This window comes from Alternaria incomplexa, assembly GCF_024043165.1.
Source record: "Alternaria incomplexa strain BMP 0042 chromosome Unknown scaffold_3, whole genome shotgun sequence".
Taxonomy (NCBI): Eukaryota; Fungi; Ascomycota; class Dothideomycetes; order Pleosporales; family Pleosporaceae; genus Alternaria; species Alternaria incomplexa.
Genome location: NW_026249852.1, coordinates 1,957,998 through 1,980,466, shown reverse-complemented (window position 1 = coordinate 1,980,466; position 22,469 = coordinate 1,957,998). Strand labels below are relative to the sequence as shown.

Sequence of the window (22,469 nt, the reverse complement as noted above, 5' to 3'; positions counted from 1 at the left end):
CATGCGATTACCACGTTACATCCCCCATCGGCCACAGTCGTACTCTCTCGTGTTCCTCCCTTCGCACGTATCAAAGTGGGGGCGGGGTAGGTACAGCCACCACAACAACCTAGTGTCTCTGATATGGTTGGCCTACACGCTGTCATTATCTCCGAAGTAACGTTCGTACCTGCATTTTCGGGTTACTCTTTCGGAAAACTCCGGATGTTTTGCGGCTGGGGTAGGTGTTGTGGCCGGCATCGGCGCTGCCCTTGAACATGACAACCATGTCGAACATCACGCCATGATATACACCCCGTTTCCACGTAGATAGCAAGGAACTGGAATAGGAGAAAAGATGATAATATTAGAGTATTAATAGGACAATGTAGACTACCGCACAGGTTTCGCTTGCATCCGACTCGTCGACATACCCGTATGCCCATTTACCTGCCCTCCCTTCACCCTCCGTTTTGCCTGCCGCTCATCTCGGACGAACAGCGATTTAGCTACTGACACTGCTACCGCTGCTGTGCGGAAGGGATACATGGCGATGTCCCAAGTCATCTGCAGCATGTAGCTAATAGTACCGGCGATCCAGCTCAGCGTCATAGCAATCACGCCCGGCCGCTGACCGGTTCTAGCAGCCGCAGCAGCTAAGGCGAGTGTGTCTCCCAATCTAGCTTCCAGGTCTTGGAAGCGGGCTTCGATTTGTAGGGATTGCGCCATGTGCCGTTTTTCGTAGCGCCTAACTGCGCGGTTCAGCGCGTCGAGTTGGAGTTGGGTTGTTTGGCGGACTTCGGCGCTGAGTTTCTCTACATCGACCTCGTTGTTGTTGGCGGGCGCTGGGCCATCGATCCGGCTTTCTAGTTCCGTTATTCGCTGTGAGAGTTGCTGGGTGTCGGCTGAGCGGACGGGCTCTCTTGGGGCTTCTCGGACGATGCGCTGCAGGTGGAGGATTCGCTCTGTTCGCATCTTAATGAGGCGGTTTACGGGGGGTATCTCGGCGATGAGGAGGAAGATGCTGAGGTTCGCGTCGGATACTATGCCTTCGGCGCGCATGAGCTGGCCTCGGATGGTGTGCATGAGGAGGGCGCCGAGGAGGGGACCTAGGAAGCAGCCGAGGAATGCCAGCATCTCAGACCGCTTCAGGGCTTCACGAGCCTCCTTCTGCGCTCGCGAGATGGGCGCATCGGCCGTGGTGTTGACCTTTGAGTCCCGCATCTCGCCTGCAGACTCTTCTACAACCTCTGGCGCATCCTCTTCCTCCTCATGTATCGTGTCATCGTAGGTCGCGTCATCCGTGTCGTCATTCAAGTATCGTCGTTGCTGTGCCTCGTGGTACCAGTCCCTGCATCGCTTCAGCTGTGATTCTCACCCATGCTTGCTACAACCTACCATGGCACCTTGACGCTCCAATGGAGGAACCATCCCGCCAGTACCAATATCAACACGTCTGTCGCGACATCTGCGCCGTTCTCTACCGTCAACCCAATGATGGCAGGGACCACGGCAGCCACAACAGGCAGCGCAATCCATCGTGACGGCTCGTCTGGAGATGCATGTCGGCCCATGTCATTCTTCCCACCCGCTCTAAGAAGATTGTCGCTGGAGGAGCGCAGTGAATAGCGCGAGTCGGAGAGGTCGGAGACGAGGGAGCTGCGGCGTCGAGGGGCGGCTGTAGGGGGAGTAGAAGGTCGCGCACCCTCAGCAAAGGTGGCGGCGCGGTTCAGCATCCTCTGGCGAAGTTGAGGGTGGATGCTGGGACTGTCGGCCGGCGCACCGTCCATGGCGAGTACCGGTTGAGACGTCGAAGAAGCAACGTGGACGACGTCGCTGCCAATGGATGCCTAGACGCCGCTTCAAGAAGGCGCAATGTGGTAGAGATGCGAGTCACCTGATCGCGATGGTTGCAGGCGCCGCGGAAGCATCGCTGAGGCTCTGGTGACGCTCACACGTACTAACGCGACGGTCGTGTGCCGTAGTGGAAGACGCCTCGGCGAGTCGTTCGTCTTACGTCATGTCTCGATGCGGTCAATTATAGAGCTGGGACCCCTTCCGAGCTTCCTCACACATGCGCTATGGCCTAGCTTCCCATGGTTTGCAAGCGATTCACTGCGAACACCATCTCGACAACAACAGGTATCCCGTGCGCATCCCGCATTCACGGCCATTCAGACCGTGGCAACCATGCCACACGTGTGCAGGCCTTCCTGCTGTGCAACCCAGCCTGCTCCATGACCGAGGAAACGACCAAGCGCTGCAATGGCTCGCACATGCCTCATGGACTATCTACCATTCGATCAATACACAATCTCGCCACTTGTTGTTCCCCGATGCTTCACACTGGGACGCAGCCATCTGCCGTAGAGTACCCCATCGTCCCAACGCACTCGTTCGGACTCCGACAATGTAACAGATGCCCACCAAACCGGGCAGGTAAATACCGGTTCCTGGATGCTCGAAGCGGGTGAGTAGGATAATCTGGCTAAACCCGCCACGTACAACCCGACCTGCAACCATGCCGCAGCAGCGGGGACTTAGCACCTCGTCTCCCCATGATTCCCTCTCTGATTGCGCTGCTACTTATCACAGACATGTCTCGTCTCTTTCTCGTCGGTTTTCTATTCAGAAGTCCTCTTTTTCTATTCAGACCCAAATGCGGACGGGCCAAAGTCTCACTTGCACTACCACAACCATACCACCGCAACCGAATATCACGGGTACCAGGCAGCGCCCTGTCCATGCGACGGGTCAGCCCGTTTCAAAAAGACTGTGATTGACGTGGGCGAGAGCGTCTGCGGACATGATATCCTAGCGGCATACTCGTTTTCACCACTCAAGTGAACGTAAGTCTTATTGAGCCTTATTGAAGCTTGAGACACGCATTTGCTCTATTGAGGATTTCCATATACTCGGTATCGACGGGAGTGATGGGGCTTTCGAGGCTGCTTGCCGCCTGTCTATCTCTTCCGTTGCTTTTCTTTCTAATCATAATCTTTTCCATATCTAAACCCATCAACACTACCTGACACTATCCTGGAGAGAGCACAATCGACAGCTCGAGTTCCAATTTATCAACGGCTACATTCCTGGGCTGGATTCAGATCTGCCGCTTTGCAGCATCGAAGATAACTGCCCATCTTCATTGGTTGCTCCCTCCTCTTGACATCCGCTACCATGTCAATGACATCTGCTGCTATGGCAATGACATCTACTGCTATGTCTTTAACATCTACTTCTATGGCAACCAACACACACTCCTACGAAGCTTACTGGACTGGGGATGCGGCGGGGACGTATGAATACAGCACCAACATCACCATGGAGGAGATGAACGCGCCCGTCTCCACACAGGCCATCCTCTTCGTCACCCTCGCCTTTCCAGCCTTCCTCCTCTGTGTTGCACCAATGATCTGGCATTTCCGTCAAGCCAACGTCGCAGCCGGGTCACTCATCTTATGGATTGTCCTCCACAACCTCTTCAACTGCATCAACCCGCTCCTCTGGCCCCGCGACAACCTGACTGAATGGTGGGACGGTGCGGTCCTGTGCGACATTCAGATCCGGCTCCAGGTCGGCAGCTACGTGGGATTGACCGCCTCGTTGGCCCTGGTATTACGCAAGCTCGCCAACGTTATGGATACACGCAATATCACTGTTTCGACCAGCCATAAGAGCAAAGTCAAAGCGAAGATCTGGGAAGTCTTTTGGTGTTGGGGCGTGCCGTTGTTACTGATGGGCATTTACTATGTCACCCAGTACAATCGCTATGCAATCGTCGGTATTGCTGGGTGTTGGTCTGTCCACGATGCTTCATGGCCTAGCATGGTCATTAGTTTCATGTGGTCAGCCGTTGGCATTGTGATCGATTCTTACTGGGCAGGTAAGTCGCATCTGCTTCTTATCTCAAATCACCCTACTAATCATGCAACAGCCCTACTTATCTGGCGTCTTTACCGATACCGACGCGAGTTCCACCGTCTTGTTGCAGCGCGAAACACCACGTCCTCACGCTTCATCCGCCTCTTCCTAGTCAGCCTGATCGTCATCTCCTTCTATCTGATCTACACCATCGTACTGCTCATCCAGATGGCCGGAAGACTCCACGACCATTACTCCTGGGACAGAGTCCATGATCCCGAGAGATGGAACAGAATCACAAGAGAGCCCGGAATGGGTAAGATCAGTATCGAGAAGTGGGTTCAGATCGCCACGGGATTCATCATCTTCGGCTTCCTCGGCACGGGAGTCGATGCAAATGCTCATTACAGAGGACTGTTGGTCTTTATTGGAGCTGGCAAGATATGGCCTAGCCTACTACCCGGATCGGCCAACAGGAGGAGACCTACCAGTTTCACCGCTCCTCGTAGTTGGACAACATTCTTCTCCAGCAAAGCAAAGAAGATGTCGTGGTTCGGCGCTTCTGACTCTACACAGTCGACATCGACGAGCGCGGATTTCAAGAACGATACTTGGACCGCGTCTACATACAACAGTCCCGTCGCTCTCGACTCTATCCCTCGCTTACACAGCGTCACAACGCAAGATACCTTGATCCCGCAGAAGAACGACCAAGACATGGCTCCGCAAAAGCACAATCACTCCCATTCTCCATCATCATCCCCAACACCTCCCCGCCCCCCATTTTTCTCCCGCTACTTCACCCGCCCCTCTCTAGACGGGCCTCTCCTCCCCTTATTCTCCTACCGCAACATCACCGAGATCAACTCCAAATCTTCCAATCCTTCCACCAACCCCACCGATCCTACCAACCCTTCCACCACCGACGCAACCACTACCGGCGATAGAAACACAAACCCAACCAAACCCCCGACCCCAACCCTCCCCTCCGGCGTTCACACCCGCGCCTGGGCCGAAGACATCTCCTCCTCTCCTCCCTCCGCTGGGATAAACAATGAAGGTCATGGTCACGGAAGGAGTGTGCATGTCGTACGCGAAGTGCATCAGCAGCGGGATAAGAAGCGAGGGGGTGAGTTTGAGAGGGTGGGTAGGGAGATGAGAGATTGGGCTTGATGTGCGTTTCGGTTTCGTCGGTATGACGGAGGGAGCTATGGGTTTGTTGGATGGGGTTTATGATATTAGCTGGACTTTGTTATTTCGACTTTCGATCTTCTTGGCTTGGTGTAGGAGTAATGAGATCACATGGATTGGTAAATCCGTGGACTTGGACTTGAATGAATATATTGGTATCTTGAGTATGCGCATGGACTTGGTGATTATTGTTTATTCGTAGTCTACTGAAAGCGTGATGACGCAATATAACAGTTGAGATGGTGGCGCAATGAACCTCAACTCTTCTATATTGTCCATCACCTTGGAGTATACTTATGCAAGGGTTCAAGTGAGAAGTCTAGAACCTCAGGCGTGTGGAGCGAGTATCAGTATTGTCGGCGTGGTCTGTTTACACAGTTGTCGGTTAAGACATGGTTCGCGCACATTGCATCATATCAAGGCCCTCGCATCACGTCATAGCAAGTTACATCACGCACAAAGGAAGCAATATTGTCGTGAAGCATTTTTGATTCCGTTATCGCATGTCCACATGGCGACGTGTCAGTCAAAGGCAAGCCTCCACAAGAGGTAGCGAGCCGGTGTTAGAGTGACCGTCGTAATCGTGTTCAAGTAAACTCCCAGAGAACCCCAATGTGCCATTCAGGCGATTGACCAGCATTCCATAACATTCCTCAGTCCAGCACAGTCGTCACCTCCCGAAGTAGTAGTTGAAAGCTCGCGTGCCGCAGTCCGCCGTGTGACGTAGCTTGAGGGCCGAATCGCGCGGTGGAGTAGAGTGAGTTGCGAACCGGTCGGAAGGTTGTGCGTAGAAAACGTGTCGTTCAGTGATCATTTTCGTTCAGAACTGAGGTGCGTGATGCTGAGATTGAGGGGCGAGACGTTTATTTGCTGGGGGGTTGTTAGACGCGAGGGAGCAGGCGGTGGTGATGTGGTAGAACTTACGAACGAGCCCTAGTCTTTCTTCTCTTGCGCTTGAGACGGCGAACGCGCTTCTTCCTCCATTTGGCTCTCATCTTGTCGGCGGGCTGTGGTATGAGGTCAGCGGCTGCACTTGAGAAAGTAGAGGCGCCGGCGGGTGCAAGGACACTCGAAGAGCAACCATTGCGGTCAATTGAGTGTCGCCAGCGCCGCCATGGCCTGGAATATAGAACTTACATTGCTGTCGAGATGAGTGTCGTGAGTGTAGAACAAAGGTAGGAGCTCAGCGAGTCGAAATACCTAGGTGGGTGCGGGGCTCGCTTAGCTAGAACGGCTTAGCGCCCAGCCCTGAGGCAGGCGCCAAGCGTTCATGCGCGCCGCGTCACCTGCCTTACGTCAAACCTCAGTCGCGTCATTACCAACATCATTCCAGGGCAGTGTTATCGGCGGCGGAGGAGTGTTGTACGATGGCGGGTGAAGCAGTGGCATGGCTGCAGATTAAGGTCGCGGGTGACAGTGCCTATGGTGAGTCGATGTCCTTCGATTCATGATCAACAGACTAACGCATGCAGGAACGCACGGAGGCAGGATCGAAGTGTGCGGGAATGAGCAGTTCAATCTCGGGAGGGATCCAGAGCTCTGGTTAGAGCACTGTCTTCCTCGCTGTGATATGAGCTTGTTCTAATCCTCAACACAGTCGTTACTCGTGGGCCGATGACCTCACCATTTCAAGAAAGCATCTTCGCATCCATTGCATTCTGTACGAACAAAACCCAATCGCCAAGATTGCACCATTTGTATATGCAACTGATCTCTCGACAAACGGCACTCACCTCAGAAAGAGCAACTCGAAGTACACGGCGTCCCAAGACGCGGGCATCCTGATGGGCCCCAAGAGTACCTTCCTCCTGGAGGATGGGGATGAGCTTCGCATCTCAGAGACCGTCACCCTGACCTACTGCTCGAGTACGCCAGTAGAGCTTGTGAAGTTGACTGATATCCAGGAGCGAGAGAGACAAACGTTTGCTTCGCGTTACCTCCTCACCGGTCGCTTGCTCGGCGAAGGTGGCAACGGCAAAGTCCTTGTAGGCATCAATCAAGAGACACAGCGACAACTTGCGTGCAAGATCGTTCGACTAGACAACATGTATGACACCTTGGCGCTATCGAACTTACGCCTTCCCACCGGAAAGCGAGCGAACCATCAGAAGTCAGTGAAGCAACAACTGCCGACCAGGGTTACCAACTGTTTCCGCGAGTTTGACATTCTCAAAGACCTCAGCCATCCGAACATCATCACTATCGATAAGGTCTTTCGGAGTAACAACACCATCTACATCTTCGAAGAGCTCGTCACAGGCGGCGACTTATTCTCCTTTATCGAGTACAAGGAGGGCCAAATAGACAGTCTGCAGGCCGCCACTATCATCTACCAGATATTGAAGGGGATCAAGTACCTTCACGACCAAGACATCGTACACCGAGATCTAAAGCCGGACAACATACTCATGTCGTCTCTCGAGGACAGCGCTCGCGTCGTCATCACCGACTTTGGTAGTGCTAGGTTTCTCCCAGGGAAGAGCAGCCAAAATCCGGCGAAGGCCGACAAGTACCAACGGATGTTCTCGCTCGTGGGTACCTTGGAGTACATGGCGCCTGAGATTCACAAGCGCAATAGGGCCATTCCAGCCGAGCACGGCTACTTAAGATCTGTCGACATGTGGTCCATCGGCACGATTGCAGCTACGCTACTTACCGGAGACACAATGTTCACTGATCGCAGGCACCCGGAGTACCACACGAATCCTCAAGCTGTGATCATAGGTCTTGCAGCAATCTGTGACCTAAGTCACCTGGACGATCCGCATCATCCATCATGGGGCGGCGTTGGCGACCGACCGAAAGACTTTGTCAAGAATCTGCTTATACTCAAGGAACAGGACCGGATGACAGCGTCGGAAGCTCTTGCGCATGATTGGTTCTCCTCCTACCACGAAGACCTTGAGGAAATGTATACGGACTCCATTGTAGATTGGGAACCTCGCGAAACGAGCCATGATCTGGTCGAGATGATTCCCAAGTCTATGGCGAACAGTGTCGCTGCTGGCATGGTCGGCGGAAGTCGGGTTTCAGCAACGACTTCACGCTACTTCGCTCTTCGCCAGCCTACAGACACGCTGCGGAAGCATTCGTCCCAGCGCTGGCGTGCAAATACCCCATTGCCGTCCATCATGCAAGACCTTGAAGCAGCCCAGTTCGCTAGTCAATTGCGGGCTCCATCATACGACAACAGTGACCTATTCGGTCAGAACGGACAGCGTCAATCACTCTCGGTCACAAGCGCGACTGGAATAGGTATGTATCGTTCACGTGAAGATGCAGATGATGACCACGAGGGTTCCGAAGCGAGCTTGAACGGTGTTACGAACGACTACTCACAGCAAGAACACTTCGAGTATCTACCGCCACCCCCAGATCATGATTCCGTTCTGGTAAGCGAGACGCCCCTGGAGGTCTATCATCAACGACAATGGGCTGGGGATCAAGGTCACGATTCGATACTCGTATATGAGACGCCGCCTGAGTTCCTTCGCCAGCATACCTACTCGTCGGACGGTGACCTACCGACCTACGATATGCGGGCTTATGATGACGCGTCAAGTGTGCGCAGTGCAGCACATGTCGTGGGAAAGCGAAGGAAGCTCTCGCACTACGCTTGATGTTTCATCTTCTTGATCTTTGACTGATCTATAGCGCCACTAACGCTACGCAAAAGCAGTCACCGGTATGTAATATTATATAGCTTTCTTACTAATGCCACGGTTTTCTATTGTCTTCAACGCGCATTTTCTCGCAGCCGCCTTGCGCTGTAACTGCTAACATGTGCCTAACCCCGCATAAAGGGGCCTATGTTAGAAGCAGCTTGTTCCTTGTCGGGAGCGCTTACTAGATATTATCCTACATGCTACATTAACTACTTTATTGCTAACACTAGTAGACAAACATAGCTTCTCCTAAGTTCCTCTACTACAAACTGTTTAACTTTGCGCACGTCTACGCGTCTAGTAGAAGGATTAATCGCTTAGTATGTACACGACAAAGACTTTTTAAAGCTCGCAACCAGTACTCTGCTCTCGCGAATCTGCTATACCCATTTGGCTATCACTCAGACCGTGGGTGACCCATGAAAAGCGTCCGGAGCACATTGTGGCTACTTCCGCTGTGAGCAACGCGCGGATGTTGTTACTGTGAAAGACTCGGACAAAGACTCGAATCAAACCACTGATATGCACTGCGCAGCAATAATCATAAAGATGGTTGCTCGTTGTGTGGTGGAAAACGGCAAGAGGCTTCCCGGGGTCATCTGGTGTGTTGCTGCTCGATCTGAGGCTAGCCGATATTGGACTAGTGTCATCTTCCCCTGTCGTTCCTTCCATGGCTGCAGCGCCTCTGATCGTTCCATGCTCCATGTCACCAGCTACTAACCACTAGCTACATGCCTCACTCTCGATATCGACAATCGCATCCCTTCGATGCTCTCACCTCACATTACCATATTGCTCTGGAAGGCTGACTAGAGCTCACGGGGCCATGACGCGTCCCCGACTTTCAAGGCGTTCCCGCGGGATTCGCACGCATCACGACGCATCAATCACGCTATATGTATACGAGCACTGCAACTACCATTGAGAAGCGGGCATCATCTCTATTGATCACAGAGTCTGCATCGCTGCCCAACATTGAAGTTGGAGTGCCCAAGATGACAGCAGGCTGAAGCTCTTGTGACCAATAGAGCGCGCCTCATTTTGGAAGCGAGAGTCCTCCATCTTACTGCGCCCGCTACTCGGCGCCACGAGAGTTACACGGTGAGGGTGTCTTGCGATGCCGATTCCCGCACGAATTATGATCAAGCCTACTATGGGCCGTGCGATATATACACCCGGACGGGTACCGGCAAGTAGGCTCTTTTGGCCTATTCAGGACGCCGTCATGGCCGGCCAATAACCAATTGACTGTGTTTAGACACCGTACGACTATTCCCATCTCCTCTATATACCTTGTCGTGGCCTGAGGATCTGGACTCTACACACCCTGGCCACACCGGCCTGCTACTTACACACCCGGTTTCCTCTTGAAACCCACCATGACCATAGCCCCGACCTTCAAATCATGATCATCCCTTTCAAGTACGGTCACACAAAGATTCTTATGCCCGCATGCCGCTAATACTGAACGTAGCTGAGAATAAGAATGAGACCCATCAAGCGATCACAGCCTACGAGCGACGCGAGTCCGCCATGGGCAGGCATGAAATTTACTCAGCCAGTTGACTCCGATGCCCTGCACGAGCTCCTGAAAGAACAGTACCCACAGTGCAAGACTTTGCGGCAGCGCAAACATATGGCCGCCATAGATTTCCTGAGGCTCGAACTGGAGTCGATGCAACATGAATCAACAGAGTCGACAACAGGAACATCATGTGAGACCCAGGCACTATCAGCACTTGATGCTTCTAGGCCAGGTGTCGAAGAACTGGCGGCGCTTACGCATCGAAGAAGCGTCTCACCTTCGCTGTCACGGAGCAGCTCGTATCGCTCTCCTGTACACTTAGATGACCATATACCACAGATCGGGGTTGGCCAACAACACGTATTCAGTATTGTGGATGGATTTGCAACGCAGCCGAAGAAGAAGCGCAAGATGACGCCTGCCGAACGATCTGCTTACAAGACTACGAGAAAGGTCGGTGCTTGTGATAAGTGCAAGCGACAAAAGGGCAAGGTATGAGACGATCTGATGCGATAATAGGGCAGATTTAACAAGATGTAGTGTACCCATGTCATCGGAAAGCTAGTATCGATGGCAAAACCCTTGCAGGAGGAAAAGGCCGTTTCGCAGAGGTAAGAGATTGTGATAGGAGTCAGCGTTCGCGGGTAGGATACTAAGACATTGTTGCAAGACTTAACGCAACACTCCCGGAGTCGATGACCGCCTTCAACGCTGAAGAATCTGCTCGCTCTCACCAGCAGACCCAAGAGCTTTCGCAGCAGCAACGCACGCCTCTTCGAACAACACCAACAACACAGTCGAACACAGTACCCGGCAGCCCGCAATGGACTCAGGAGGTACACGGGATGCAGGAGGACAGTCAATCAGGGATGTCGGGGTACGTAACTTCCCACATGACTGGACCGTACACAGAGGCTCCACAAACCAGCCAGGACGATCAATGGAGCAACCAAACCTCATTCGTTGAGCCACAGACATTCCAGGCCAATCATTGTGGCTACAACAATCCACTGGATCAGAATGAGGCCCCATCTTCGTTCTCAACCTTTCCAGGCCTCTCTCCAAGAGAGGTACAATATCCACCGAATTTGTTTGATCCGTCCTGGAACCATTCCATGGACTACTTATCTGGTGAGGCTAACCCCAGGTGACCTTCTACGAGCATGTAGAGTCTCCTGCCATCCATCAAGCCATGATGACGATCGACCTTACTTATCAACACGCTTCAAAGGCTCTCGATACCCCATCCGATAGTCTGGGAACTTGTGGCCACCAGAAGATCCAAGTACCCCAGGGATGTACCTCACCGAATCGTGTTGCCGTTGTACGTATAGAGTCTGTGCTCTACACAGCTTTTCATCTTGCGCATGCTTCTTGTCATACAAGAAGCTTCCTTTGTTTGTTATATCTACTGCAGGATCTACTCCCTGGCTCTCAATCCACGGACAGAATCTCGACGACCAGCATATCCAGCTCCATCGTTCCTCTGAAGGGACAGGAGCGGCTAGCAGAGATTATGATGGCCTGACCAAGGTTGGCTACTCCAGCCTTATTTACCAGGAACTGAGGGGGAGAGGGGGGAATACTGCCATGCAGAGGACTTTGTACTCTCATTTCACACGGGTACGTTCATGCACCAAAAGTAAGCAGCTAACGCGACGACGAAGATGCTTGCGTTGGTCGATCTCCGTCCATTCTTTTTCCGTTCACCATGTCTCCTCTCACCAAACTATGTATGGCCAACCGGTTTCTCCTTTAGGCTTTGGTCCAGCGTAGTGTTGCCCTCGTGACTAGTAGGCTTCGTACTACTAGTATCCGGGTTGCATGCTCGCTGTTGAAAATGCCTTGTCTTCACTTTGGTAGGACGTTACCCCACGTCCGCTCACGGTCTCCTTTGTCATGTCGCTAGATATACCTAGCCAGCGTCCAAACCGGCTTCTTCTTTCCCATGGTCCCAGCAAGCGTAACGACACCAAAGATGCGTACAGTTTCTGACAGTCTTTACAGAACCCCAGCATCAGTCACGCCATCCAGCTCAGAGGCATCCTCTCCAATCACGAGCACGACTTCTTCTCCTGATACTCCCGAGACAACGGTAACGACACCAACAGCGACAACGCTCGCTTGATAAACACATCATACGTTTTAACGATAACGAATATACGACACGCATTACGATTTGATGCATTATGTTGATTCTTTTTTGATTTTTCAACTCAATACATTCGCTGCGGACGCTGGAGCTTGTCATTGTTATGGACTGAACACAGGCTACAATGAGCCATGGCAGAGGAAGAATCCATTGCTACTTTACTTATTCAATTCAAAATGCAACCATTCCTTGAAAACTTGAACTCGGTGGCTAAAGATGTTGATTCATCAGGATAATCCCGTGATTAAGTAGAGCATGGCTGTTGCAGCGCCTGTGGGACACAGATTACTGAAAGTGGTTTGGTGATGACAGCATTCTGGGGGAAAGCGGCCAGGGCTTCCTATCCCGAAAGGGCAATGGACCTCGGCCCAATCACGAAGGCTTGGTGCGACCGGACACCAACCTCGCATGCGCTGGAAGCTGAACGCCAGCATTACTCTTTCACGACTGCACATCTCCTATACACGTTACCGCGACACGATTAATTGGGCTACGACGACCCTCACGCTACGCATAGCCGCATTGACGCACCCGTGAGTTGCCGGAACGCAGCGTTATCTTTGGTCGTGTTCCGAGATTCCCCACACGCGACGCCTGCTCCACCCCCGAGTACGCGGGCTGCATAGCCCTCTCAACCATCACCATGATACAAGGCACGCGTCGCTGGCTCAGACGCAACCGCACAAACTTTGCCATCGGCGCCGGAGTGCTCGGCGCAGGTTATCTGGCGGGGCAGTATGTCCTGGGCAAGCTCGGGGAGGCGAGGCAGCGCATGAGCGATGATCGCATCGCCAAAGAGAAGTCCGCTTTCAACTCGTCCATCACATGACATGCTCTAACGACAATGCAGTCTACGCCGCCGCTTCGAGCAAAACCAGGAAGACTGCACCTTCACCGTCCTCGCCATCCTGCCCACCGCGACCGAGAACATACTGGATGCCATTCCCGTCGAACAAGTGCTGGAAGAGCTGCAGAGACAAAAGGCAGAGCGCCTATCGCGGAGTGTCGGACCCAGCGAGATTGCCAGTTCAGCGCCCCCGAGTGTAGCAGACACGACCGAGGATGACGCACGGAGCTCGAGTCTTCAGACGGATAGCTTCATCCATGCCAGCCAGATCGCTACAGAGGGTGACAGCAGCACGGGCCCTACCGAGGCTATCCCAGAGGTCAGGGAGGATAGGAAGAGCAAGAAGAGCAAGGCTCAGCTATGGAGCGAGATGAAGATCAGCTGTGAGTACCGTGGTGTTGAACCCGAGACCTGAATACTGACGCGACCAGCCATAACACGCGCCTTCACCCTTATCTACACCCTCTCTCTCCTCACGCTTCTAACTCGCATTCAACTGAACCTCCTCGGCCGCCGAAACTACCTCGCTTCCGTCGTGTCGTTAGCCGCGCCGCAGTCGACAACCGAAGGCGCAAGGATCAACTTGGAGAACAATGACGACGACAACTTCGAGCAAGCATATGGCAACGACTTCGAGACCAACCGCAGATACCTCAGCTTGAGCTGGTGGCTACTACACAAAGGATGCATAGAGCTTATCGAGAAAGTACGGACCGCAGTCAAGGACGTCTTCGGGCTCGTGAACCCAAGAGAAGAGATGACCTTGGAGAGACTGTCGGAACTTACCCTGGAAGTGCGCAAGAGGGTCGAGGGTGCAACAGAGGAAGAGCGAAGGTAGGAACCCCATCTCATCTCAAATGACACCCACTAACCCCTCACAGAACATGCAAGTGGCTCACCTTCCTGCTCCCACCGCAAGACCAGGAAGACTACGTCCTCCGCGAATCCGGCATGACCTCGTCCTCCGAGTCCACATCACCCACAACAACAACCTCTCTCCGTCGCCTGATCGACGAAACCTCTGACCTCATCGACTCGCCTGCCTTCACACATGTCCTCACACAGCTCCTCGACGCTGCCTTCTCCCACCTCGTCGACGTCAAGATTTCACAGCTCTCCTACAAGATCCCGCCCATCTCTGACAACCACGCTCGTGTGCAGGAGATTGTTGGACACGACATCAAGGCCAAGGTTGCGAACAGCTTAGCCGTATTCTGTAGACAAGCGCACAGCATCGGCACCGGAGCTAATAACGAGTACCTCGCTGCTATCGAAGCTGTCGGTGGTCTTGAAGCGTTCGCTGCTGTCGTCTACTCCAGCAATTTCGAGTACGAAAGCCCAGAGGCTGCTGCTGTGTTGAGTCAATCTGCTCCTGCTCCTGTCGAGCTAACAGCGCCGAGCGTGGTGCCTGAGGTTGCAGCTTTACAGGATGTACAAGAGATCAAGTCAGACGATCCGTTCGAGAGCGCCTGGGGCAAGGCGCTGGCGAAAGAGGATGGGAAGCAGTTTTAGGGGATTGTACGATTGTTGCATGTAAAAGTGGTCGTCGCGACGTAGGATTCTTGAGATACCCGTAATTTGAACCTGTAACACTAATATTCCCCGTTCTTCATTCCTCACAAGATTCTGTTCATCTCAATTCCGATAACACGCGTTGTGCCTTCCGGCCTCGGATTGTTGAGTCGTGACGTCAGAGCCATAGTGGGACCTGTGAACACCTCTCAACCACATGTACCTTACGATATCCCTGCCGGTATCCCCCTGAACCACCAATACCAAGTCACAAGCATCGTCGCAGAGCCTCCCTGGTACTCACAATGGCAGACCAGCAAAACGCCTATCAAGGCAAAAACGCCTACGTAACCCTCCTCACCCGCCCCAGCTACCTAGCCGGCGCAATCCTTCTCGCCTACACCCTGCACAAACACTCCCCTTCCACCCCGCTCATAATAACCTACACCCCGGAAACCCTTCCTGAAACCTGCATCAACGCCTTCAAAGCCGAAGCCGCTTACTCAAACATCATCTTGCACCCGGTGGAACACCTCCGCCTGCCTGAGGATGGAACCGAACACGGCATGGTCGCCGAGCGCTTTATCGATACATGGACGAAACTGCGTGTTTTTGATTTGTGGGATATGCCGGGGCAGAAGTTTGAGAGGATTTGTTGGTTGGATGCTGATATGATGATCTTCTCGAACCCTTCGCCCTTGGTCTTCAACGAGGAGAACGACGAGTATTTGAAGGGAGGGGATGGCATGCGTACAATGGCCGTACACACCTGCGTCTGCAACCTCGACCACGATTCCTGGGCCCCTGCGGAATGGAATCCGCAGAACTGCGCGATTGCCAAACTCACCGCACCGGATCAGCTAGCAGAGGTGAAGCCGGAACCATACACCTTGTCGAACTTCAACTCTGGCACTTTCTTATACCGGCCTAGCAAGGAACTGTCTTCCTTCGTACTGAGCAAGTTCGAGGAATTGGGCAATGCAAAGTTACGCGCTATGAAATTCCCCGATCAAGATTTCCTCAACGAAGCTTTCGACGGGCGCTGGAGCAGTTTGAGCTGGAAAACGAATGCGCTGAAGACGTGGCGGTACTGGCATGAGAATATTTGGCGCGACGACCAGGTCGCCGTGCTGCACTATATCGTGGATAAGCCGTGGGTGGCACGGCTGGATGAGGACGGCAAAGCGGGATATTTGGGTAAAGACGGGGTGACGCATGGGTGGTGGTGGGATGAGTATGACACGTGGAAGAAGCAGAGGGAGGCGCAGGGAGAAAAGGACTTGCTGCAGATTGTGGGAAAGTATGCGGCGAGGGAGGATGGGGTGGTGGATGAAGAGATGAGGGCTGTGGGGGGTGGGGCGCAGGACTTTGCGAAGAAGTGGCCTGCTAAGGATGGAGAGGGTGCCGAGGGAGGGGACGAAGAGAAGGGGGCGAAGAGCAATGGACCGCAGTTGTCGGCGGAGGCACAGGAGAAGGCGGAGCAGTTTGGAAAGGTTGAGGCGCCGCAGGGGAAGATGTTGGGGGAGAGGGGGCATGGGCGTGTTGTTAGGGGTGGGAGGGGATTTGGTGGAAGGGGTAGGGGGGAGGGGTGGAGTGTTATGCAGGATTGAGGGTGGTGTAGAGGGTAGATTGGAGTTCTCAAAAGTGTGACAGACGGTTGTAAAAGTATAACGGATAGACGGGCGGGAGAGATTCAACATGGTCTTACTAGAGAGGAAGGGATAGAGAAAAGCATACTGTAGTCGTCAACACGATCGCCTGCAAGTTAAAGAACGGGAAAGTATCTTGTCTTGTATCACTTCTCGCATACATATTCTAAATCAATCATATATATCCCTACTATCATCCCATATGTCGGAAACCCGAACACTGTCATTCAATCCCATATCAACAATATAGACGCAAGCTTTTAGATCGATCTCCTGCCTCCGCTCATCTCCATAGTCAAGCCCCATCAACTCATAAAACCACATCCTTGCCCATGCTCACCCGACTCTTCATACCAGGCATACGCCCCGCTACATAAGATCAATCAGATTCACGCCCTCATCCTCATACTTGATAATCGGACGACCAGTCTCCTTGGCTGCAGGCGACGCGACGTTGTTAGCAAGAACAATGTGTCCGTTATGCGTGAGCGAGGGGCCGCGGAGTTCGGCGGCGAAGGTCGGGCGGGGCGGAGGCATTTTGATGACTGGTTCTTCGCGCTTGTGGATCATGATGCTGTTGGTATTGCCGATGATGCCGTTGGAATGACCGTTGTTGGGGCCGTTGGTGTGGCCACTGGAAAGACCGTTCGTACGACCATCGACCTTGTGATTCATCCTGGAGATTTCTTCGGGATCGTCATCTTCCTTGACAGGTGCGAGAGTCTTCTTCTCGTTTGGAGTTTCCTTCTTCACATCTTCCTTTGTCTGCACGATCTTGTCGTCTCGCTGTAAGCGTCCAACCATCTCACCGATGTTCCAGAGGTTATGAGGATGATTGGCGTCATACAGGAAGTCCAACTCCGGATCATCCCGCGCAATAAGGCCCTGGCGCATTTTACTCAGAGCGACCTGCGTACGATGACACGCGCCATATCCCTCTAGAAAACCGCGCTGATGCGACTCCTTGAGCGCCTCTTTCCGACCCGCCTCTTTACCCGCGCCAAACCCATCGTTATACGCCTCCTCCGCAACCTCATCAGCTTTCTCATGAGTGATGGAGTTGTCAGCGAATTCAGCTTCGAGTTGCTCGCGGGCAATGGCTTTCCAGTTTTGCTCGCGCATTTGTTGGGCTGCTTCGCGGAGACGGAGGGCTTCGATCTTGATGTTGAGTTTACCGTTCATATCAGCCATGGCCCTCTGCGCGCTGAGTTCAGCTTCGCGGCGGGCGTGTTCCATCTGCACGGCACTCATCGGTCTATCGCCGTTCTCTTCTAGCGCGTACATGAGCTGTTTCTGGCCTTCGGTGAGGTAAACTTCTAGCTGCGTAATCTTCTGCTCCCGTTCGTCGAGATCACGCTCTCGGGCTTCGACTTTGGACTGGAGCGTGAGGGTTGTGGCTTGGTCGCGGAGAAGGTTCGTCAACATGACGGATGAGGCTGCTTCGACTTTCTGCTGCTGCTCATCTTCGATAGACTTGCGGAGACGCACGCCGTTGTTGCGCTCGGCATCGAGTTCGTTCTTCAGCTTCATGACCTGTGCGTTCATGCGGACGACTTGTTCGCGATCGCCGTGGTCGCCGCCTCGGGATCCGTGTGAATTGAAGTGGGAGCGAGGGGCGCGCGGAGCATCGTTGAATCGATTGGCTTCATTTGGCGACATCATGTGCTGCATACGTTAGTTTTGCATACATCCAAAGGCTGGTGGAACTGCCTACCCTTGGGTCTGGAAGGCCGAAGAGGCGGGATGGAGGTGACTGGAAGTCAGGACGCATGTGCGGGGGTAGACTATGAGCTGGCCTCGAAGGCTTCGGTGCCTCGATGTTCGCGTCTGTGTCGGTCTTGAAGTCGCTGTCCTCGGTTCCGATGTCGACTTCGGTCTTGGTGGCCTCGACGTGCAGTCCAGGGGGCGATGCCAGAGGAGCTTCCTTCTTGGCGATCGGAGATGCTTTTCTTTACATTAGCAGATGACTTTGGTGATGATAGTGGGACATACCAAGCTTCGACACCGCCTTCTCGTCAATTTGCTGTTGTTGCTCTTGCACAGTCACAGAGCTCGCTCCGACTGCGCCGTCAAGGTCTTGCTCTACGATCTCTCCATCTTCAAGAGAGGCAACACTCTTGTTGTCTTCCACAATAAGCTTGGGTGAGGGGAAGGGAGAACCAAGGGTAGGTGTCTTGACATCTGCCGAATCCTCGATAACGACTTGGTTTTGGGCACCAATTGGCTTCTCCACCTCGGGCGCAGACGTTTTGAACATGACAGGCGAAGGATCGAAGTCCAATGTGTTCGCTTGACTGCAAACCTCTCCCTCGTTTGTCTCTATATGAGAAGCGGCTGTCTTGACGTCTGAGGGCGCCGCGGTGTCTATTTGAATAGCTTGGTCTCTGGAAGTCGCCATGCTGAAGACCTGTGACCGATATGGTGGCAGTTCGGGCTGCAAGAGTACTGTATAGCTTCGACGATGTTGTTGAAGCCAATTGCCCTGTATCCTTGCGATGAACGGTGCCGCTACAGTAGTACTGGCTCAAGCAGTAGTCGAGCAAGAAGAGGCTGGTATCGAAATCGATGCCTAGATAAAGTAGAGAGTATACAGACGTAAGTCTAAAGCGGTAGAGTGCCTGGCTTATATGGATATACAATCGCCTGGTGAGGGGCGCTAGCACGTGAAGGTGTATGGCCGCAATGGCCACCACTCAAGTAAGGAAGTAAGTAAAGGCAGAATCATGTCGTCAGGTCGACGGCGGTGCGATTGAGGTAGATCCACACGCGCTTTCCAATGAATGACTTGCATCCGCGTCGCGCAATGTCACCGGAGCTTGGCTAGTGTGAGGACATAGGCTAACATAACCCGATGTTTGCGTTTGACAGTGTCGTTTGATGCTCCCTAGTGCGCATGTCGCGTCCATCGGTACCTGATGTTGTCACCGAATATCGTGTTCTCAACGATTTACAGTACGCAAAGCGTATAGCCATTTGATAACTTCTACCTGAAGGCTTCGTGGACCCAGTACCGCTCTAATACTTGCTCATAACGCACACCAATGTCAAGGAACGTCTTCGTAGTTTTGGGCGCCGCAGACAACTCGAACTCAGCTTGGAAACTCACGTCTTCCAAGCTCAGATCAGATGTCCTGCATTCCGCGATGAAATCCCGAAGGACAGTTGATTTGTCCAAGCTCTTGTATCCCACCCGGTATTGGCTTTCAACACCAATCAGCATCGTGAAGCTTGTGAGGGACGGTGATAGCAGCTCGGCTATTGGGGGCGCGTTCCTCGAAAAATCGGCGTACGGAGCAGAAGCACCTAGCAAGCAGTTCTGAGATACAATCAACTTGCTCAAACGTTCGAATGGTCGAAGAGTGCCGAGAGGTTCGAGCGGTACCATCTCTACGTAATCTTCGTCTAAATCAGAGTCCGAGGCCTCCTCCTCTGATCGGAAAATGATTTCACGAATATCAAGGTGTAGAGATTCAAGCATATCAGCGTGACGTAAAAGGCTGGCGTACAGGTCGGATGGCGACCCTTCAAAATCCTCGAGAGGCATCCATGTACAGACTAGATGTCTTAAGCCTTCACATGCCGATAGAATACTAGCCATTGCCTCTATCTCGAGGCGACATGCGGTGATTTCGAGGCGCTGCAGCGTTTGCCATGAGCCAAGCTGAGGCATCGATGCTGGCGGTCGTGCCACGACGCTACGCGCTCGGAAGTCGGTGAGCATGGGCGCCGTCGATACCACGGAGCAAATCTGATCAAACGAAATGGTTTCGGCGTGGAGTCCGTAGTGTTGGAGAGTCGTATTGACGCACAATGTCTGAAGCTTACTAAAAACATGTTCGACTCCTGGGTTGGGCGTAGACGAAAGCGTTGTTTCCCGTCCAGGGACGAAGTATCTCCAGAAGGATCGCTCATGGTCTTCTATATTCTCGATCGACAGGTGTTGTAAGTTGACCGCCTGTTTGACAACGTCGGCTAGCATGGTAAGGTAATGTTGTGCAATGGTGTGCGGAGGTATGCTGTCGTTCTGGCACTTCTTGTCCATGCGTCGAATCTCCACGTACTTCAGATACTTGTTAAGTTCCTCACCCGAGCGAGAGGAGTTCAAGATTCTTTCGCGAAACAACTGGAGAGGTTCGGTGTCATGCTCGGCGGCGGTCCCTATGAACGAGGCGTACAGGATTGGGGTAGCCATTCGCCTTAGACAACGAGATGTCAGACAGAGACTGTACAAGGCCAGCCTGCGGATATGGTTGTCGGATTGACGATTTGCCTCTATTGCCACGTTTTCCTGGTGTTCGGTGTACCTGAAGAGCGTGTCGTAAGAGCGAATGGCGTCGAGATGTGTGATTATCTCCTGCACCAGCTCATCTGGTAAGCCCTCAAGCGACGCGTTTTTGGAGCTCATGATCGATCAGTGTATTTGGCTGCTTAAAGTGCGTGTGGATGAGTGAATGCAATGAAATTGAGGTTTTTTGTTGTATGAGCGCAGAGATAAAGGGCGTTGTGGAAGTTGACAGGGCGTTAGGCTGCCACGCCGCTAGCTCATAAGAGGAAAGGTATTGACTGTTACCTAGGTACACACCTGGGCAGGCGCCAGGGAATACCGACAAACCCACATCACGATAGTTACACCTGGGCTGGTGTGTACGTTGACAGGCAAGACTCACAAGATGTTGTTACATTATTATGGGTATATCGCAAGCTCAATCAAACCCTCCAATCAGCTCACACCACTCTCGTCGTCTTCCCAGTCTCGACATCGTAGATCCACCCACTGAACCGAATGTTCTCCTCGATCGCTTTGATCCGCAGCCATTGTATATCCTTCTTGACTTGTATCTCCAGATCACGGAAAGGCCGGAAGTCGAGGGTCTCCACCTCTCTCGCGGCTATCTCTCCCCTCTTCTTCATAACCACAGCTTTCGCAGTCGGGTTATCGAATGTGAGCATGCCGCACCCGGTGTGCTTTACAACGATGACTTCTCTTGTTCCGAGCAGTTGTTGCGATATGACGATGGATCGGAACGCGTCGTGTACACAGCCGCCGGCGTTGCGGATTACGTGGGCGGCCCCGAGAGGGATGCCAAAGGCGGCAGTTGGGTCGATGCGCGCGTCCATACATGTTACTGACGCGTCATGTTAGCGGCCGACGGCTGGAAATGTGGTTGCAGATGCTTACCGATGGTGTATCTTTGACTGGGTGGTAATGCTAGATGGCCCTGGTCGAAGGAAGCAGCATACGCCTGGTTCCCGAGCTCGAGGTTCCTCTCTCCGTGTGTCGGCATTGTCGGTTCTGGTTATTTTAAGGCGTAAGAGGGTATGATGGGTTTACTGCTGGATGCATCGCCATCCCCTGCGACCTTATATATCGCCATGTCGCCGTCCTGATTACTACGATACGCGCCGGTTGCTTTTCGCACCTGAGGAAAGTTGCGGCATTGCGGGGGTGAATTTCGCCATGTTGCTGGCCTGATACAGTTGGCGTTGATACACGAACGACATGCGACAGACGTTACCGCAGCTGCACGTCTCCGGCAGAATGGCATCAACCCAAGCGCGGTTTCATTGGTCATCTCGACAAGGATCCTTAGGCGGATCTCAGGCAAAGACGGCAAAGGGTGGGGCAACCCTTCTAGCGTGTCGCATGCGCATCTTCAGGAGTTCCATTAATCCCGATCCTTCATTCTTGCTCCCACAAGGCGTCAATGCTTCTCTCTGTTAAATCTACTCTTTACCCTCTTGGGTTCCATGCTCATGTAATTCGGCATCCTGACTGAATCGCGCACAGGATAGCGTTCGGCCTGACCCAGGATATCCGAGACATGAAGAGAGATGGAGCCGCTCATCAAACTCGGAGAGTGGATATACCTTCCAGGAGATAAGAGACGGGTTACCGGACGAACTACTGCACACTTCGAATTGCCGTGGCCGCGAAGCTGGCATCAGACGCAATCCCCCAATGGCGCAGTAGAAGTCTGACAGACCAACACCAAACAATCAATAGACTGCGCGTCGTAGACACATATCCGTCGGATAAAGCTTATCGAAATCCAGGTATCATTGCAATGGCCAATTTGTGTAAGGA

At 53.0% G+C, this 22,469-nt stretch overlaps 8 protein-coding genes across 8 annotated transcripts; 4 read left to right on the top strand and 4 right to left on the bottom strand.

Moving 5' to 3' along the window:
* Positions 1-372: 372 nt before the first annotated feature.
* Positions 373-1,715, bottom strand: J4E90_003040 (uncharacterized protein; the record flags this gene model as incomplete). The annotated part of the gene is made up of 2 exons (XM_051432613.1): positions 373-1,330; positions 1,378-1,715. The coding sequence occupies 2 exons, from the start codon at positions 1,713-1,715 to the stop codon at positions 373-375; spliced, it is 1,296 nt and encodes a 431-aa protein (XP_051294035.1).
* A 1,588-nt stretch (positions 1,716-3,303) lies between these two features.
* On the top strand, positions 3,304-5,016 carry J4E90_003039 (uncharacterized protein; the record flags this gene model as incomplete). The annotated part of the gene is made up of 2 exons (XM_051432612.1): positions 3,304-3,865; positions 3,917-5,016. 2 exons carry the CDS (start codon positions 3,304-3,306, stop codon positions 5,014-5,016), a joined length of 1,662 nt encoding a protein of 553 aa, XP_051294034.1.
* A 1,588-nt stretch (positions 5,017-6,604) lies between these two features.
* On the top strand, positions 6,605-8,654 carry J4E90_003038 (uncharacterized protein; the record flags this gene model as incomplete). The annotated part of the gene is given in 2 exon segments (XM_051432611.1): positions 6,605-6,612; positions 6,632-8,654. The coding sequence occupies 2 exon segments, from the start codon at positions 6,605-6,607 to the stop codon at positions 8,652-8,654; spliced, it is 2,031 nt and encodes a 676-aa protein (XP_051294033.1).
* A 4,365-nt stretch (positions 8,655-13,019) lies between these two features.
* J4E90_003037 (uncharacterized protein) lies at positions 13,020-14,735 on the top strand (the record flags this gene model as incomplete). The annotated part of the gene is made up of 4 exons (XM_051432610.1): positions 13,020-13,177; positions 13,227-13,606; positions 13,655-14,057; positions 14,105-14,735. The coding sequence occupies 4 exons, from the start codon at positions 13,020-13,022 to the stop codon at positions 14,733-14,735; spliced, it is 1,572 nt and encodes a 523-aa protein (XP_051294032.1).
* Positions 14,736-15,040: 305 nt separating this feature from the next.
* On the top strand, positions 15,041-16,345 carry J4E90_003036 (uncharacterized protein; the record flags this gene model as incomplete). The annotated part of the gene is made up of 1 exon (XM_051432609.1): positions 15,041-16,345. The coding sequence occupies one exon, from the start codon at positions 15,041-15,043 to the stop codon at positions 16,343-16,345; it is 1,305 nt and encodes a 434-aa protein (XP_051294031.1).
* A 408-nt stretch (positions 16,346-16,753) lies between these two features.
* On the bottom strand, positions 16,754-18,782 carry J4E90_003035 (uncharacterized protein; the record flags this gene model as incomplete). The annotated part of the gene is made up of 3 exons (XM_051432608.1): positions 16,754-18,049; positions 18,099-18,328; positions 18,377-18,782. 3 exons carry the CDS (start codon positions 18,780-18,782, stop codon positions 16,754-16,756), a joined length of 1,932 nt encoding a protein of 643 aa, XP_051294030.1.
* A 585-nt stretch (positions 18,783-19,367) lies between these two features.
* On the bottom strand, positions 19,368-20,789 carry J4E90_003034 (uncharacterized protein; the record flags this gene model as incomplete). The annotated part of the gene is made up of 1 exon (XM_051432607.1): positions 19,368-20,789. The coding sequence occupies one exon, from the start codon at positions 20,787-20,789 to the stop codon at positions 19,368-19,370; it is 1,422 nt and encodes a 473-aa protein (XP_051294029.1).
* Positions 20,790-21,109: 320 nt separating this feature from the next.
* Positions 21,110-21,669, bottom strand: J4E90_003033 (uncharacterized protein; the record flags this gene model as incomplete). Its single annotated transcript, XM_051432606.1, has 2 exons — positions 21,110-21,510; positions 21,564-21,669. 2 exons carry the CDS (start codon positions 21,667-21,669, stop codon positions 21,110-21,112), a joined length of 507 nt encoding a protein of 168 aa, XP_051294028.1.
* Between the last annotated feature and the right edge of the window lie 800 nt (positions 21,670-22,469).